This window comes from Entelurus aequoreus, linkage group LG21, assembly GCF_033978785.1.
Source record: "Entelurus aequoreus isolate RoL-2023_Sb linkage group LG21, RoL_Eaeq_v1.1, whole genome shotgun sequence".
Taxonomy (NCBI): Eukaryota; Metazoa; Chordata; class Actinopteri; order Syngnathiformes; family Syngnathidae; genus Entelurus; species Entelurus aequoreus.
In genome coordinates, this window is record NC_084751.1 from 28025562 (window position 1) to 28044411 (window position 18850).

Here is an 18850-nt window from a genome sequence, read left to right on the forward strand (position 1 = left end):
TACATAACTTGCCAATATTAATTTAAAAAAATACATTTTACTAATCAATAACCTATTAATTAAAATTTATATGAATTATTTTATATATTTAAATTATATAAAACGTATTATTTATGTATGTATATATATATATATATATATATATATATATATATATATATATATATATATATATATATATATATATATATATATATATATATATATATATATATATAATGTCAAGTATGGAACTGCACATTATTTTATTAATGAGATAATGTGGCGTTCCATACTTAGAAGACTCCTATGTGTAATTGTGTGTAAAACCTGTAGGGGCGCTGTAAGAAAATGAACCACAGAGTAGCTCTTGAGTTGCTGTCGTTTGTTTTGACCTTTCACACCGTCGCCTGCATGCTGCTAGTAGAATCCGGTAAAAAAAAATAAAAAACGTGGCCAGGTGCTTAAAAGTGATTTCATTCACTAAACTTTGGCACTTTTAACAGTTAAATGTTGTCTTCGGACTGGATTATATAGGCGTTGAGTCTTCGACACACTGAAAGGGTAAATTAGAAAATGGTGGTTTGTTTACAAATAGCTAGCTAACGTAGACTCAAAATATGCTAGGAAGTTAAATATGTGTCGTTTACAATGTTGACAGTTTTCATACAGATGCTTAATAACATATGATGGGGGTTCGGATCACCCACATTAACTAACTTTGACTTTTCCAGATGGGGAAGCCGGCCAAAAAGAGGAGCATTGCGGACAAAGTCCGCAAAACCAAAACGTCCAACGAGATCAAGAATAATCCTTTTGAGGTGAAAATCAACAGGAAGAAATTCGATGTGCTTGGGAGGAAAAGCAAGCATGATGTGGGCCTCCCTGGGGTCTCCCGGTCCAAATCTATCAAGAAGGTGAGACTTTAACACCCAGCAAACTGTTTTATAAGCTTTAATCATTGCACGTCTTAACCTGCAATATTTGCACACTGCAGTGTTTTCATAATGTTTTTCTTTGAGAGACTATACTTTATTTTATGATGATTAATCACAGTGCATCTTAACCGGGGTTTTCGAATAGCAAAATAATTGTTTTTTTGGAAAAAGAATGTGCATGAAGTCTCCCTGCTGTGTCCATTTAACACAATTGATTGATTGAAACTTTTTTTATTAGTAGATTGCATAGTACAGTACATATTCCGTACAATTGACCACTAAATGGTAAGACCCGAATAAGTTTTTCAACCTGTTTAAGTCAGGGTACACGTTAATCAATCAATCAATCAATCTAAATGTTTATTTATATAGCCCTAAATCACAAGTGTCTCAAAGGGCTGTACAAGCCACAACGACATCCTCGGTACAGAGCCCACATACGGGCAAGGAAAACTCACCCCAGTGGGACGTCAATGTGAATGACTATGAGAAACCTTGGAGAGGACCGCATATGTGGGTAACCCCCCCCCCCCCCCCCCCCCCCCTCTAGGGGAGACCAAAAGCAATGGATGTCGAGTGGGTCTGACATAATATTGTGAAAGTCCAACACATCAGCGAAAGTCCAGTCCATAGTGGGGCCAGCAGGAACCATCCCGAGCGGAGACGGGTCAGCAGCGTAGAGATGTCCCCATCCGATGGACAGGCTAGCGGTCCACCCCGGGTTGGGAGCAGAGTAGAAAAGAAAAGAAAAGAAACGGCAGATCAACTGGTCTAAAAAGGGAGTCTATTTAAAGGCTAGAGCAGGGGTCACCAACGCGGTGCCCGCGGGCACCAGGTAGCCCGTTATGACCAGATGAGTAGCCCGCTGGCCTGTTCTAAAAATAGCTCAAATAGCAGCACTTACCAGTGAGCTGCCTCTATTTTTTATATTGTATTTATTTACTAGCAAGCTGGTCTCGCTTTGCTTGACATTTTTAATTCTAAGAGAGACAAAACTCAAATAGAATTTGAAAATCCAAGAAAATATTTTAAAGACTCGGTCTTCACTTGTTTAAATAAATTCATGAATTTTTTTTACTTTGCTTCTTATAACTTTCATAAAGACAATTTTAGAGAAAAAAATACAACCTTAAAAATGATTTTAGGATTTTTAAACACATATACCTTTTTACCTTTTAAATTCCTTCCTCTTCTTTCCTGACAATTTACATGAATGTTCAAGTGAATTTATTTTTTTTATTGTAAAGAATAATAAATACATTTTAATTTAATTCTTCATTTTAGCTTCTGTTTTTTCGACAAAGAATATTTGTGAAATATTTCTTCAAACTTATTATGATTAAAATTCAAAAAAATTATTCTGGCAAATCTAGAAAATCTGTAGAATCAAATTTAAATCTTATTTCAAAGTCTTTTGAATTTATTTTAACATTTTTGTTCTGGAAAATCTAGAAGAAATAATGATTTGTCTTTGTTAGAAATGTAGCTTGGTCCAATGTGTTATATATTCTAACAAAGTGCAGATTGGATTTTAACCTATTTAAAACATGTCATCAAAATTCTAAAATTAATCTTAATCAGGAAAAATTACTAATGATGTTCCATAAATTATTTTTTTAATTTTTTCCAAAAAGATTGGAATTAGCTAGTTTTTCTCTTCTTTTTTCGGTTGAATTTTGAATTTTAAAGAGTCGAAATTGAAGATAAACTATGTTTCAAAATGTAATTGTCATTTTTTTCGTGTTTTCTCCTCTTTTAAACCGTTCAATTAAGTGTAAATATCATTAATTATTAATAATAACATAGAGTTAAAGGTAAATTGAGCAAATTGGCTATTTCTGGCAATTTATTTAAGTGTGTATCAAACTGGTAGCCCTTCGCATTAATCAGTACCCAAGAAGTAGCTCTTGGTTTCAAAAAGGTTGGTGACCCCTGGGCTAGAGTATACAAATTAGTTTTAAGATGAGACTTAAATGCTTCTACTGAGGTAGCATCTCTAACTTTTACCGGGAGGGCATTCCATAGTATTGAGCCCGAATAGAAAACGCTCTATAGCCCGCAGACTTTTTTTGGGCTCTGGGAATCACTAATAAGCCGGAGTTCTTTGAACGCAGATTTCTTGCCGGGACTTATGGTACAATACAATCAGCAAGATAGGCAGGAGCTTGACCGTGTAGTATTTTATACGTAAGTAGTAAAACCTTAAATTCGCATCTTAGGTGCACAGGAAGCCAGTGCAAGTGACCCAGTATAGGCGTAATATGATCAAACTTTCTTGTTTTTGTCAAAAGTCTAGGAGCCGCATTTTGTACCATCTGTAATCTTTTAATGCTAGACATAGGGAGGCCCGAAAATAAAACGTTACAGTAATCGAGACGAGATGTAACGAACGCATGGATAATATTGCTTGTGGACAAAATGGAACGAATTTTAGCGATATTACGGAGATGAAAGAAGGCCGTTTTAGTAACACTCTTAATGTGTGACTCAAACGAGAGAGTTGGGTCGAAGATAATACCTAGATTCTTTACAGAGTCGCCTTGTTTTAATTGTTAATCAATTCATGATACAAATATCTACTATCAGCATAATACAGTCATCACACAAGTTAATCATAAGAGTATATACATTTAATTATTTACATTATTTACAATCCGGGGGGTGGGATGCTGAGGGGGTTGGGGCTGGGGGGTTAGGTTTGGTTGATATCAGCACTTCAGTCCTCAACAATTATGTCATCTGAGAAATTGACATTGTAACAGCGTAGGTCTGACTTCGTAGGATATGTACAGCGAGCAGTAAACATAGTGAGCTCAGAAAGCATAAGAACAAGTACATACATTTGATTATTTACAATCCGGGGAGGTGGGATGTGATGGGGGAAGGGTGTTAGTCTAGGGTTGTAGTTGCCTGGAGGTGTTCTTTTAGTGCGGTTTTGAAGGAGGATAGAGATGCACTTTCTTTTCCACCTGTTACATCCTCACACAATTTTTGTGAGGATTTGACTTTTCTTCTTTTGCTGGTTCTTTGTCCATTAGAGAAAAGAAACCCTCCTGAAAGAATACCAACTCAAGAACAAGTCCAACAAACTGATCGACAGACGCTTGGGAGAGTATGACTCCAAGATAGCTCCAGAAGACAAAATCCTCCAGAGGTTTGCCATGGAGAGACAGGTGAGTCAAGTCATCTTGTGCTTTTTACTTTAACATCTCTTGGTGTTTAAAGGCCTACTGAAATGAATTTTTTTTATTTAAACGGGGATAGCAGATCTATTCTATGTGTCATACTTGATCATTTCGCGATATTGCCATATTTTTGCTGAAAGGATTTAGTATAGAACAACGACGATAAAGATTGCAACTTTTGGTATCTGATAAAAAAAAGGCTTGCACCTACCGGAAGTAGCGTGACGTAGTCAGTTGAACATATACGCAAAGTTCCCTATTGTTTACAATGATGGCCGCATGAAGTGAGAGAGATTCGGACCGAGAAAGCGACAATTTCCCCATTAATTTGAGCGAGGATGAAAGATTTGTGGATGAGTAAAGTGCAAGTGAAGGACTAGTGGGGAGTTGAAGCTATTCAGATAGGGAAGATGCTGTGAGAGCCGGGGGTGACCTGATATTCAGCTGGGAATGACTACAACAGTAAATAAACACAAGACATATATATACTCTATTAGCCACAACACAACCAGGCTTATATTTAATATGCCACAAATTAATCCTGCATAAAAACACCTGCGTGTTTGTTATGCTAGCTCCTAGCTCCTCTGCTAGCTCCTAGCTCCATAGAACACGCCAATACAATTCAAACACCTGATCAACACACACAATCACTCAGCCCAAAAGACCGTTTACCTAACCCAAGGTTCATAAAGCTTATATATTTTAAAAAAGTTACGTACGTGACGCGCACATACGGTCAAGTTATCGAATGTTTAGCAGCCAAGGCTGCATACTCACGGTACCTGATATTCAGCTGGGAATGACTACAACAGTAAATAAACACAAGACATATATATACTCTATTAGCCACAACACAACCAGGCTTATATTTAATATGCCACAAATTAATCCTGCATAATAACACCTGTGTGTTTGTTATGCTAGCTCCTAGCTCCTCTGCTAGCTCCTAGCTCCATAGAACACGCCAATACAATTCAAACACCTGATCAACACACACAATCACTCAGCCCAAAAGACCGTTCACCTAACCCAAGGTTCATAAAGCTTATATATTTTTAAAAAGTTACGTACGTGACGCGCACGTACGGTACGGTACGTGTTATGCTAGCTCCTCTGCTAGCTCCTAGCTCCATAGAACACGCCAATACAATTCAAACACATGATCAACACACACAATCACTCAGCCCAAAAGACCGTTCACCTAACCCAAGGTTCATAAAGCTTATATATTTTTAAAAAGTTATGTACGTGACGCGCACGTACGGTACGGTACATGTTATGCTAGCTCCTAGCTCCTCTGCTAGCTCCTAGCTCCATAGAACACGCCAATACAATTCAAACACATGATCAACACACACAATCACTCAGCCCAAAAGACCGTTCACCTAACCCAAGGTTCATAAAGCTTATATATTTTAAAAAAGTTACGTACATACGCAAAAAAAAGCCAAAGCTGCATACTCACAGTAGCACGTCTGCGTCTTTGTCATCCAAATCAAAGTAATCCTGGTAAGAGTCTGTGTTGTCCCAGTTCTCTACAGGCGTCTGTGTATCCAAATCAAAAGTCCTCCTGGTTAGAGTCTCTGTTATCCGAGTTCTTCCATCTTGACTGCATCTTTCGGGAATGTAAACAAAGAAGCGCCGGCTGTGTACTGTTGTGGCTGACTACGTTCGAAAAATACGTCCATTTCGCACCGACAACTTTCTTCTTTGCTTGCTCGGCTTCCTTCTCCATAATGCAATGAACATGATTGAAACAGATTCACGAACACAGATGTCCAGAATACTGTGGAATTATGAAATGAAAACAGAGCTTTTTCGTATCGGCTTCAATGTGGAAGGCATACCCGTGTTCGCCGGGCTACGTCACACGCATACGTCATCCTCAGAGGCGTTTCGAACCGGAAGTTTAGCGGCAAATTTAAAATGTCACTTTATAAGTTAACCCGGCCGTATTGGCATGTGTTATAATGTTAAGATTTCATCATTGATATATAAACTATCAGACTGCGTGGTCGGTAGTAGTGGGTTTCAGTAGGCCTTTAAGAAAATGTGTCTGTCTTTCAGCGTGCCCATGAGCGGAAGGACGTGTACAACCTGAACGAGGAGGAGGAGCTGACCCATTTCGGACAATCACTGTCCGAAATAGAGAAGTTTACCGACATGGTGAACAGTGACGACGAGTCAGAGGAGAAAGGCATTTTATCAGGTGGGTACACAAAGTCAATATATTTACCTCCATCAATGTTTTCATCAATGCCTACAGTTTTTAATATGAAAAAAATATATATATATATACAGTACAGGCCAAAAGTTTAGACACACCTTCTCATTTCAATGCGTTTTCTATATTTTCATGACTATTTACATCGTAGATTGTCACCGAAGGCATCAAAACTATGACATCTGTGAAGTGAAAACCTTTTCAGGCGACTAACTCTTGAAGCTCATCGAGAGAATGCCAAGAGTGTGCAAAGCAGTAATCAGAGCAAAGGGTGGCTATTTTGAAGGAACTAGAATATAAAACATGTTTTCAGTTATTTCACCTTTTTTTAAGTACATACAGTAACTCCACATGTGTTCATTCATAGTTTTGATGCCTTCAGTGACAATTTACAATGTAAATAATCATGAAAATAAAGAAAACACATTGAATGAGAAGGTGTGTCCAAACTTTCGGCCTGTACTGTATATATGTGTATGTATATGTATATGTGTGTTATGTATGCATTAATCAAGCAATTCATTTTGACCATATCTTAACTGCTGATGGTTATCTAAAAGGCGGCATGTGTTATTATACTGTCAGGGATCAGGTCAATGCATACATCAGTGCAAAGATGAGTGAGGAGACTGACTGGTGTGCTTGCTGGCAAATTTCACTTCAAAATACACCCAGATGGGACTTTAGATAACATTGTAACCACATTTTGAACAAATGAATAACATGCATTCAAGTAAAACAGGGTTCCCCAACCTTTTTGCCACCAGGGACCGGTTTAATGTATGCATTATTTTCACGGACTGGCTTTCCACACAAATTATGACTAAAGTGGCAAAGCTGTATTTTCATTTGCACTTTAATTTTATTGACAGTTTAGTTAAACATATTTATTAATAATTTAGTTTATTTATTTTAGCACAATATAATACATACTGTATGTAATGTATTGTTTATTTGGTTAGTACATCTTTTTAAAATCAGCCTGACCTAAGCCTAAGGTTTATTTGTTAAATTAATAATATAATCTTTGTGATTAACACATGCTTTTATATAATTTGACAAGGTAGTAAACTGTAAGTAGGTTAGATATAATTATTGAATATGATAAAAATCAAGAGTAACATTACTAATTCAGTGTTAATATTAAGGTGGTCCCCGGGCTCCTCTGTTGCGGAAAAGATGGGGCGGCATAGCTCGGTTGGTAGAGTGGCCGTGCCAGCATCTTGAGGGTCGCAGGTTCGATTCCCGCTTCCGCCATCCTAGTCACTTCCGTTGTGTCCTTGGGCAAGACACTATACCCACCTGCTCCCAATGCCACCCACACTGGTTTAAATGTAACTTAAATATTGGGTTTCACTATGTAAAGCGCTTTGAGTCACTAGAGAAAAGCGCTATATAAATAGAATTCACTTCACTTCACTTCAAAAGTTGGGTCCCAAGATTAAGAACCCCTGCTATATACAATGACCCTGCAGGGCACTGCAGATGGAAATTAGCCTTTGGCTATAATCTGGCACATTAACATTTTATATTTACATTAATGTGCATTGTCCCATATACTATAACAAACAAATTGTAATTTACATCTATTAACAAGCTTATTGATGTGTTTAGTGGGACAGGCGAAAGTTAAGTCTGAGAAAATGTGGTAGTTTATAAATTAATTCATGTAGCAAATGCGTCACGGTCCCCGTACCGGTGGCTGCGGACCACTGAAGTAAAACATTTAAACATTTGCCTGTATGATATTCTGACAATAAAATTGCATTTTTGTCCAAATATTTTAAAGTTATTTTAATTATATAAGTGAGTAGTAATAACCCATAATTAATCATGATTAAGCCGAATTAAAAAGTAAGATTATTCTTATTTGAAAAATGAACTATTTAATACCACACCTTTTTTGTGTGAGGGGAATGTATTCTGTCTTGGATGTTCCCAATAAATTCAGCTGGAAAAACATGAACTGAAAAATCCCTCTTTCAAATGAATAAAATATAATAAAAGTATAATAATAAATACAATCAATGAATATATAAATAAATAAAAACAACTTTCAATAATTATATATAAATACATCTATCAAAGTCCACAAAGCTTTGTGGACTTGAAGAAAGCATTCGACCGTGTCCCTCGGGAAGTCCTGAGGGGAGTGCTCAGAGAGTATGGGGTATTGGACTGTCTTGATTGTGGCGGTCCGCTCTCTGAATGATCAGTGTCAGAGCTTGGTCCGCATTGCTGGCAGTAAGTCGGACACATTTCCAGTGAGGATTGGACTCCGCCAAGGCTGCCCTTTGTCACCGATTCTGTTCATAACTTTTATGGACAGAATTTCTTGGCGCAGTCAAGGCGTTGAGGGGATCCGGTTTGGTGGCTGCAGGATTAGGTCTCTGCTTTTTGCAGATGATGTGGTCCTGATGGCTTCATCTGGCCAGGATCTTCAGCTCTCACTGGATCGGTTCGCAGCCGAGTGTGAAGCGACTGGGATGAGAATCAGCACCTCCAAGTCCGAGTCCATGGTTCTCGCCCGGAAAAGGGTGGAGTGCCATCTCCGGGTTAGGGAGGAGACCCTGCCCCAAGTGGAGGAGTTCAAGTACCTTGGAGTCTTGTTCACGAGTGAGGGAAGAGTGGATCGTAAGATCGACAGGCGGATCAGTGCGGCGTCTTCAGTAATGCGGACGCTGTATCGATCCGTTGTGGTGAAGAAGGAGCTGAGCCGGAAGGCAAAGCTCTCAATTTACCGGTCGATCTACGTTCCCATCCTCACCTATGGTCATGAGCTTTGGGTTATGACCGAAAGGACTAGATCACGGGTACAAGCGGCCGAAATGAGTTTACTCCGCCGGGTAGCGGGGCTCTCCCTTAGAGATAGGGTGAGAAGCTCTGCCATCCGGGAGGAGCTCAAAGTAAAGCCGCTCCACCTCGAGAGGAGCCAGATGAGGTGGTTCGGGCATCTGGTCAGGAGGCCACCCGAACGCCTCCCTAGGGAGGTGTTTAGGGCATGTCCGACCGGTAGGAGGCCACGGGGAAGACCCAGGACACGTTGGGAAGACTATGTCTGCCGGCTGGCCTGGGAACGCCTCGGGATCCCCCAGGAAGAGCTGGACGAAGTGGCTGGGGAGAGGAAAGTCTGGGCTTCCCTGCTTAGGCTGCTGCCCCCACGACCCGACCTCGGATAAGCAGAAGAAGATGGATGGATACATCCATCTATCCATCCTTGTTTAACCGCCAGTCTCTTTAAATACATCCCAATGAATCTGATTCTGCATTGAGTACTTTTATGTGGAAAAAGCTGGCTGTTCGACAGTTGGCACCCACTTTACCATATGTGATGCTGCCACTTGCAGGACTTGAGTGGAAGATTTTTGAGCTGAATGATAATAGTTACTGACTTTTATTGAAATTCTTACATAAAAATATCTTGACCATTTTAGCTGAGCTAACTGCCGCCCACTTCGGCGGGGGAGGAGGCCTCCTCAGGAAAAAGACCTACGGAGATGGAGGAGGTCCCAAAGCTAAGTCCAGACAGGAGCTAATTGAGGAGCTCATCCACAAATCCAAACAGGAGAAGGTTCGTCGACTCCCTGTTGCTGCTAGAGGACCGGACAACAAACCTGTGTGGTTTTCTTTAGAGGGAGCGACAAGTGCAGAAAGAGGAAGCACAGGAGCTGACTGAGAAGCTGGACGAAGATTGGAAGAGCATCCAGGCTCTGATGGTGCAGAAGAAGCCTAAAGCTCAGCAAGAGGAGAAGCAGGAAGAGGAGAAACCAAAGGTAACTGTTTTGTTTTATAACCTTCATTGAGCGTTATGGTTTACATTTCCTCCTCGTACTGCAGCTGGAGGAGTACGACATGATGGTGAGGGAGCTCGGCTTCGAGATGAAGGCTCAGCCCTCTGAGAAGTTGAAGAACCCTGAGGAGCTTGCCAGGGAGGAGCGGGAAAAGCTGCAGAAACTTGAGGTACGTTCCCAAATTTCACACGGCCTCCTCACTACTTAATTGTAAAAGCAGATTTTTTTTTTGTTATATTGGATTTATTGATTTGTGCGCAAAAAATATTTAATATTTAGCCACGTTTTCCCCAATTTAGACAATTGAAACAGAATTAATCCTTTACAGTGTCAAACTTTTAACCTCGGGACATTTTAAGTAACATTTTAACATGTTTAACTGTCATATGCGTTTTAAACAAAGTTAAAGAAGTATAGATAGCTAATGATTCATGCATCTTTTAAACATTTTTTAACCATCATGCAAGTGTAAAAAGAAGTTTAATAAACATCTAATGCTAATGCCTAAATATATATATATATATACATTAGGGCTGCAACTAACGATTAATTTGATAATCGATTAATCTGTCGATTATTACTTCGATTAATAATCGGATAAAGGAGACAAACTACATTTCTATCCAGCCAGTATTTTATTGAAAAAAGAACAGCATACTGGCACCATACTTATTTTGATTATTGTTTCTCAGCTGTTTGTAAATGTTGCAGTTTATAAATAAAGGTTTATTAAAACAAAAAACAAAAAAACCTCTGCGCATGCGCATAGCATAGATCCAACGAATCGATGACTAAATTAATCGGCAACTATTTTAATAATCAATTTTAATCGATTTAATCGATTACTTGTTGCAGCCCTAATATATATATATATATATATATATATATATATATATATATATATATATATATACATATACACGGTACAGGTATATATATCTGTGTGTTATATTATTTAGCCTTATTGTACTGAGCAGCCAGTACAATCATGTGTACTGCTTTTATTTTGGGCCACACTACTTCTACATCCCAGTAACTTCACTCGCCGCTTCTATGGTCATCATCACACGCATGCTATGTATTTTCCAGGCTGATCGACTGAAGAGGATGATGGGAGATGAAGGAGAAGCGGAAGGTACGCGGCATAAGGGCCACATGTCGGCTGACGACCTCAATGACGGTTTCGTCCTGGACAAACACGTCAAAAACACCTTAGCCTATGAGGTGAGCAAATACATGGACAACATGAACACAACAGAGAGAACTAAATTGTAAATTATTGTTAAGGACGGCAAATGGAACGTTGAAGAGGAGTCGGCAGAAGACAAAGAAGAAGGCGATGAAGAAGGAGAAAGTAGTGAGGAGGAGGAGGAGGAGGAGGAGGAGGAGGAGGAGGATGATGATAAAGAGGATGCAGACAGCAATGAAGAGGATGCAGAGAGCAATGAAGAGGATGCAGACAGCAATGAAGAGGAGGATGGTCATTCAGACTTGGAGTCCGAGCGGGAAAGTGAAGATGAAGCGGAAGAAGATGAGGATGAAGAGCCCGGTGCCAAAGCAAAGAAGAGCCTGAGCGAAGAAGAGCGAAAGGCCCAGCAGGAGGCAGCCAGAGCAGAACTTCCATACACTTTTGCTGGTAACTTGTCCAATTACACTTTATTTTGTTCAGTTGTATTATTATAGGTGTGTATTAGCCTGCTTTTGGCAACTTTTAGTCATATTGGTTTTCTTTAACTACAGTTTGCTTCTTTTAGCCTTTGTCTTAGCAGTGAAATAGTCAACGTTAGCATTTAGCTAGCCATGCATTAGTATTATTGGATTAGTGATAACTGTCTTTTAAAAAAAAAATGTTATAAATTGTTGCTGAACCTTTTAATATTTTTCTTTTAAATGGGGTTATCCTTATTTTATTTTATTTTATCCTACATGAGCTGTGTTTAGCAGTGCAGGATTGTATTAGCCCGCCTTCGTAGCCACATATTAACTTAATTTGTTTCCACTATAATTTATTTTTTTAATTAAAAAAATGTTAAGTCTTTATTAATTATGGTGACAACTGTGTCTTAGCGTTTTAATAGCTCACATGATCCTCTATAGATCAGTTTAGCCTGTGTTAGCATTGTTATGTGGCAGTATTAGCTATCTTTTTGGAAAGCATATTTCAGACTCTAATATTACTGTGTCAACATAACTGTTGATGAGGCACTCCATGATGATTTTCCGTGTAATAATAGACATAAGTTAAAAAGTAGAGTACCTAATTATACTATAATAATATTGTTGTTTTCTTTGTGTGCCTTGCAGCTCCGGAAAGCTATGGTGATTTTAAAAAGCTGCTTCGTGGCCACACCCCTGACAACCAGCGCCTCATAGTGGCCAGGACTCAGAAGAGCAACCACCCAAGTTTGGCTGTTGGAAATAAACCGAAACTACAGGTACAAAGTGGATTTATACTCTACGATATTGTTTGTTAGGGCTGGACATTTCATCAAATTTTGATTTTGATTATGGTTTCTCAAGATCATGAAAATATAATAATTGAAAAAATAAAAACGATTAATAGGCCACGCAACGTGCTTGTGACAGTGAAACAGGTGAGGAGCGAAAGAATGAAAACAGTGCACGTCTATTAGGAGTTTGGGATCTCACCATGAAAGAACTTCGAACATGTTACGAGGGAGGCGCTGGACATTGAGTCCGAGTACACCGTGTTCCATGCCTCTAATGTCGAGGAAGCCGATCGGAGCTGTGGCCACAATGTGGCGGTAGTTCCAGAACCCCACCAGCGGTGAGGGATGCCGTTAAGCCAAAGAATCAGTCGCATCGGGTCCTTTTGGCTCATGGGACTCTGTAGGCAGCAGGCAGGTACCAACAGGCCAAGCGGTGTGCGGCTTTGGCGGTTGCAGAGGCAAAAACCCGGACATGGGAGGAGTTCAGAGAAGCCATGGAGAATGACTCCCAGACTGCTTCGAAGCGATTCTGGACCACCATCCGCCGCCTCAGGAGAGGGAAGCAATGCACTGTAAACACCATGTATAGTGGGGACGGTGTACTGCTGACGTCGACTGGGGATGTTGTGGATCAGTGGAAAGAATACTTCGAAAACCTCCTCAATCCCACCTACAATCTTCCAATGAGGAAGCAGTGCCTGGGGACTGCATTCCTATTTCTGGGGCTAGGGTTGCCGAGGTAGTTAAGAAGCTCCTGGGTGGCAAGGCCCCGAGGGTGCATGAGATCCACCCGGAGTTCCATTAGGCTCTGGATGCTGTGGAGTTGTCATTGTTGACAAGACTCTGCAGCATTACATGGACATCGGGGGTGGTGCCTCTATTTAAAAAGGGGAATCGGAGGGTGTGTTCCATCTATCATAGGATCACACTCCCCAGCCTTCCCGGTAAGATCTATTCAGGTGTACTGGAGAGGAGGCTCTGCTGGATAATTCGCTGTTAAATGCAGAATATCAGGGAAATTGACATAAATGTGAGTGAAATGTCGTTGTGAGGAGAATGAACATTTGTTTGGGAAAATAATGTGCCATTCATCCCCGACACACTCAACCGCCCCGTTCTGGACTAAACAATGTGGAGACGGTCACTTGAAACAGCGACTAAACTAGCAAGAACTATCAATACCCCACAACACATATCATACACTTCACCCTTGCTCCTGATGGGTGCTGGTTAGCGCCTTGCATGGCAGCTCCCGCCATCAGTGTGTGAATGTGTGTGTGAATGGGTGAATGTGGAAATACTGTCAAAGCGCTTTGAGTACCTTGAAGGTAGAAAAGCGCTATACAAGTATAACCCATTTATCATTTATTTATCATCTGCTTGTGTTATTGTAAAAGACATCATCGATTTAAGATCAATGTACAAATAGCAGTCACAACTTGAGACGGTCTTTTTTATTTTTTTATTTTTACAACCTCAAGTTGTCTTTATTTGCAGGCTGAGAACAGCAGCACAGCACACTTTCTCCCTTCACAATAATAGCGCAATGCTCCACTTTCAGTCTGACTGCACTAACAAAATCAAGGTTTTTGTTAAAGCACTTATTGATACATTTACATAGTTATTTATGCTTTGACCTAAAATACTGGTCAACTTTGTCCAAAGATGTATTGCACCAAAACATTTGAGGATTTTGCATTTAATTAACCAACATATACAATTTTATTTGACACAAAAGCACACACTCTATGGTGCTAAAATAAGTGTAAAAGGTAAAAAACGGAATTAAAAACAAAACTTTTTGCTATTGCGAATTCAATTTATTGTTACTACTTTTAATATTATTTTACTCATTACTAATTTATACCCTTTTTTTGGTACAATAAATACTCATGTTTTCAAGTAAATGAATAAGCGTGTTATTAATCGTAATTTCAATATCAATCTAAGTAATCATGATTATTATTAGGGATGTCCGATAATATCGGACCGCTGATATTATCGGCCGATAAATGCTTTAAAATGTGATATCGAAATGATCTGTATCGGTTTCAAAATTATCGGTATCTGTTTCAAAAAGTAAAATTTATGACTTTTTAAAACACCGCTGTGTACACGGACGTAGGGAGAAGTACAGAGCGCCAATAAAGCTTAAAGGCACTGCCTTTGCGTGTCGGCCCAATCACATAATATCTACGGCTTTTCACATACACAAGTGAATGGAATGCATACTTGGTCAACAGCCATACGGGTCACACTGAGGGTGGCCGTATAAACAACTTTAACACTGTTACAAATATGCGCCACACTGTGAATCCACACCAAACAAGAATGACAAACACATTTCGGGAGAACATCCACACCGTAACACAACATAAACACAACAGAACAAATACCCAGAACTCCTTGCAGCACTAACTCCTCCGGGACGCTACAATATACACCTCCCGCTACCCCCTAACCCAATACCCGGCCCCCCAACCCCGCCCACCTCAACCTCCTCATGCTCTCTCAGGGAGAGCATGTCCCAAATTCCAAGCTGCTGTTTTGAGGCATGTGAAAAAAAATAATGCACTTTGTGACTTCAATAATAAATATGGCAGTGCCATGTTGGCATTTTTTTCCATAACTTGAGTTGATTTATTTTGGAAAACCTTGTTACATTGTTTAATGCATCCAGCGGGGCATCACAACAAAATTAGGCATAATAATGTGTTAATTCCACGACTGTATATATTGGTATCGGTTGATATCGGAATCGGTAATTAAGAGTTGGACAATATCGGAATATCGGCAAAAAAGCCATTATCGGACATCTCTAATTATTATATTTGCCATAATCCCTCCAGCCCTATTGTGTGTAATGCATGACATATTATTAACTAACAGGACATCTCTCCCAGAAACTAGTTGACTTCCTGTTGGAGTACTTTGGAGAACTGGCCTGCAGGAGTCCTCCTGAACTCACCACCATTGACAAGCTCATACCGTAAGATCCTTGTCGGCCCAATAATTGTAATACTTAGTTCGCTAAATTGAATCTGTGTTTATGCTTTTCTTCCATGCAGAGAGTTATACACCCTGTGTCAGATGTTTCCAGAAGAGGCCTGTAAGAGCATGCAGACCATCATTAGTGATGCTGCTCAGAGCATGGAGGAGGATGTGGAGGTCAAAAGGCATGCAGCTTTCCCAACATTAGACATGGTATTGACTATTTGCTGCGTAAACCATACATGATGATTCATTCTAGTCGTATCCTGCAATCACGTTGTCATTCAGTTAGTCTGTGTTGGCCCTGCGATGAGGTGGCGACTTGTGCAGGGTGTACCCTGCCTTCCGCCCGAGTGCAGCTGGGATAGGCTCCAGCACCCCCCGCAACCCCCGGAGGGAGAAGCGGTAGAAAATGGATGGGTTAATCAACCTACTGTATTGCTATCATTGTGTTGGCTTGTGTCATCGGGGATTTAGCATCAGCTAACAATGACTTGGCATCTTTTCTCAGTGTGATTATCTCTCCATTAGCAATGTTATGTATTACTTTTACTTTATTCAGTATGCCTTCTTCCCCATGTTGGTCATTTTTATCTTTGTGAGCATTCAGTTGGTAGCTTAAGCTGTGTTAGCTAGCATCAAATAGCCACATGTCATTAGCCTATATTACCAGTGTTGTGTCTTTAGCAATTTAGCATCAAGTGAACATCCAGTCTCAGTGTTTACCGTTTAATTGTTTATATCCTGTTTTAGCCATTCTTTAGCAATGTTTAATCCACTTGTTAGTTTGTTGTCAACATGTTTGTCTTCCAGTTGGCTAAGCCTGTGTTAGCTCTACCGTAATTTAGCATTCAGTCGATATTAGTATCATTTATTTGACATGGCTACTGCCTTTGCTTTGTTTGTCATCACATATCTTCATTAGTGTGATTAAAATTGAATCAAATGGATAATGATTAGAGATGTCCGATAATGGCTTTTTTGCCGATATTCCGATATTCTCCAACTCTTAATTACCGATTCCTATATCAACCGATACCGATATATACAGTCGTGGAATTAACACATTATTATGCCTAATTTTGTTGTGATGCCCCGCTGGATGCATTAAACCAGGGGTCACCAACCTTTTTGAAAACAAGAGCTACTTCTTGGGTACTGATTAATGCGAAGGGCTACCAGTTTGATACACACTTAAATAAATTGCCAGAAATAGCCAATTTGCTCAATTTACCTTTAACTCTATGTTATTATTAATAATTTATATTTATCATTGTGGAAACACTGATCATCTTAATGATTTCTCACAATAAATATATATAGAAACAGATAAATATCAATATGCAACACTTTATTTTTATATTTTCTCTTAGTGCACATTTTTCAAATTGAACATTTTCAAATGATCACTTCTAAGACAGTCTTGTGAAATCAAAATATCCCATTTTAACTAGCTAGCCACTAACATTTTTAAAAAAAATCATGAATTACTTTGCACCATGTTTGTACAAATAATAACTCATGGAAAATACAAAAAGTCAACTCTCACATTTTTAATTAAATCAAGTCACACTTTGAACTGGACACCAAATCTGTTATCTGTTTCTTTGTCAGTTAGTGGGAAGCCTGGCATTGCATGCTGTTAACTAGTGTGTTGTACTCTGGTGTGTAACTTGACACTGCAACTTTGAGTGAGTCTTGCAGATGTGCATCAGTGTTTGTTCTTGATGAAGTTCATGTCAGAAAAGGCTGATTCACAAAGATAAGTTGAACCAAACAGGCTTGCAACCTTCATAGCTGCTGCACATACACCACTGTACTTTTCTGTGTCAACAAGGCACCAAAAGTTTGGTGCAGCCTGGTGGGCTTTGAGGTGGAGGTCATTTTGCAGTGTTACAATTTCAATCTCCACCTGTTCAGCATCCAGGCTGAATGTTGCACTTAACTGCTCAGCAATGCATGATGTGTCCACGTTCCTGAAAGGATTAGAAATGAACGACACACATGGCTCAAGCTGATCCAGGTCACAAAACCTGTTTTCAAACTCTTGCCCAACTCTGTTTATGACCTGAGAGTACTTTTCTGCAACTTTGTCAAAAGCCTCAGATGCAGAAGCATTGTCTTTTAGCACCATCTGCACAGAGGGAAAGTGCAGCACTTTTTTTCTCTGTAAATGCCAGCTCACTGGTAAGTGCTGCTATTTGAGCTATTTTTAGAACAGGCCAGCGGGCGACTCATCTGGTCCTTACGGGCTACCTGGTGCCCGCGGGCACCGCGTTGGTGACCCCTGCATTAAACAATGTGAATGGGGGGGGCGGGGTTTGGTGGTAGCGGGGGTTGTATATTGTGGCGTCCCGGAAGAGTTAGTGCTGCAAGGGTTTCTGAGTATTTGTTCTGTTGTGTTTATGTTGTGTTACGGTGCGGATGTTCTCCCGAAATGTGTTTGTCATTCTTGTTTGGTGTGGGTTCAAAGTGTGGCGCATATTTGTAACAGTGTTAAAGTTGTTTATACGGCCACCCTCAGTGTGACCTGTATGGCTGTTGACCAAGTATGCTTTGCATTCCCTTATGTGTGTGTAAAAGCCGCATATACCATATTTTTCGGACTATAAGTCGCTACGGAGTATAAGTCGCACCGGCCGAAAATGCATAAGAAGGAAAAAAACATATACAAGACCCACTGGAGTATAAGTCACATTTTTTGGGGAAATTTATTTGATAAAACCCAACACCAAGAATAGACATTTAAAAGGCAATTTAAAATAAATAAAGAATAGTGAACAACCGGCTGAATAAGTGTACGTTATATGACGTATAAATAACCAACTGAGAACGTGCCTGGTATGTTAACGCAACATATTATGGTAAGAGTCATTCAAATAACTATAACATATAGAACATGCTATATGATTACCAAACAATCTGTCACTCCTAATCGCTAAATCCCATGAAATCTTATACGTCTAGTCTCTAACGTGAATGAGTTAAATAATATTATTTGATATTTTAAGGTAATGTGTTAATAATTTCACACATAAGTCTGTCCTGAGTATAAGTCGCACCAAACCGGCCAAACTATGAAAAAAACTGCGACTTATAGTCCGAAAAATACGGTATTATGTGATTGGGCCGGAACGCTGTTTGTATGGAGGAAAAGCGGACGTGACAACAGGTTGTAGAGGACGCTAAAGGCGGTGCCTTTAAGGCACGTCCCCAATAATGTTGTCCGGGTGGAAATCGGGAGAAATTCGGGAGAATGGTTGCCCCGGGAGATTTTCGGGAGGGGCAC

The 18850-nt window shown here is 39.7% G+C and overlaps 1 protein-coding gene across 2 annotated transcripts in view; it reads left to right on the forward strand.

The window, feature by feature from the left end:
- Window positions 1-336: 336 nt before the first annotated feature.
- nop14 (NOP14 nucleolar protein homolog (yeast)) overlaps window positions 337-18850 on the forward strand; it is a 27358-nt gene continuing 8844 nt past the window's right edge. Inside the window, exons 1-12 of one of the 2 annotated variants that reach the window (XM_062031358.1) lie at window positions 337-412; window positions 714-896; window positions 3956-4090; window positions 6173-6314; window positions 9764-9900; window positions 9962-10102; window positions 10167-10289; window positions 11210-11344; window positions 11408-11756; window positions 12425-12555; window positions 15474-15559; window positions 15639-15774. In XM_062031358.1, coding sequence (XP_061887342.1) covers window positions 714-896; window positions 3956-4090; window positions 6173-6314; window positions 9764-9900; window positions 9962-10102; window positions 10167-10289; window positions 11210-11344; window positions 11408-11756; window positions 12425-12555; window positions 15474-15559; window positions 15639-15774 — 1698 coding nt within the window. In that variant the 5' untranslated portion in view covers window positions 337-412. Of the gene's footprint in view, window positions 544-713; window positions 897-3955; window positions 4091-6172; window positions 6315-9763; window positions 9901-9961; window positions 10103-10166; window positions 10290-11209; window positions 11345-11407; window positions 11757-12424; window positions 12556-15473; window positions 15560-15638; window positions 15775-18850 lie in introns of both variants that reach the window. The other variant, XM_062031357.1, reaches the window with a different exon arrangement.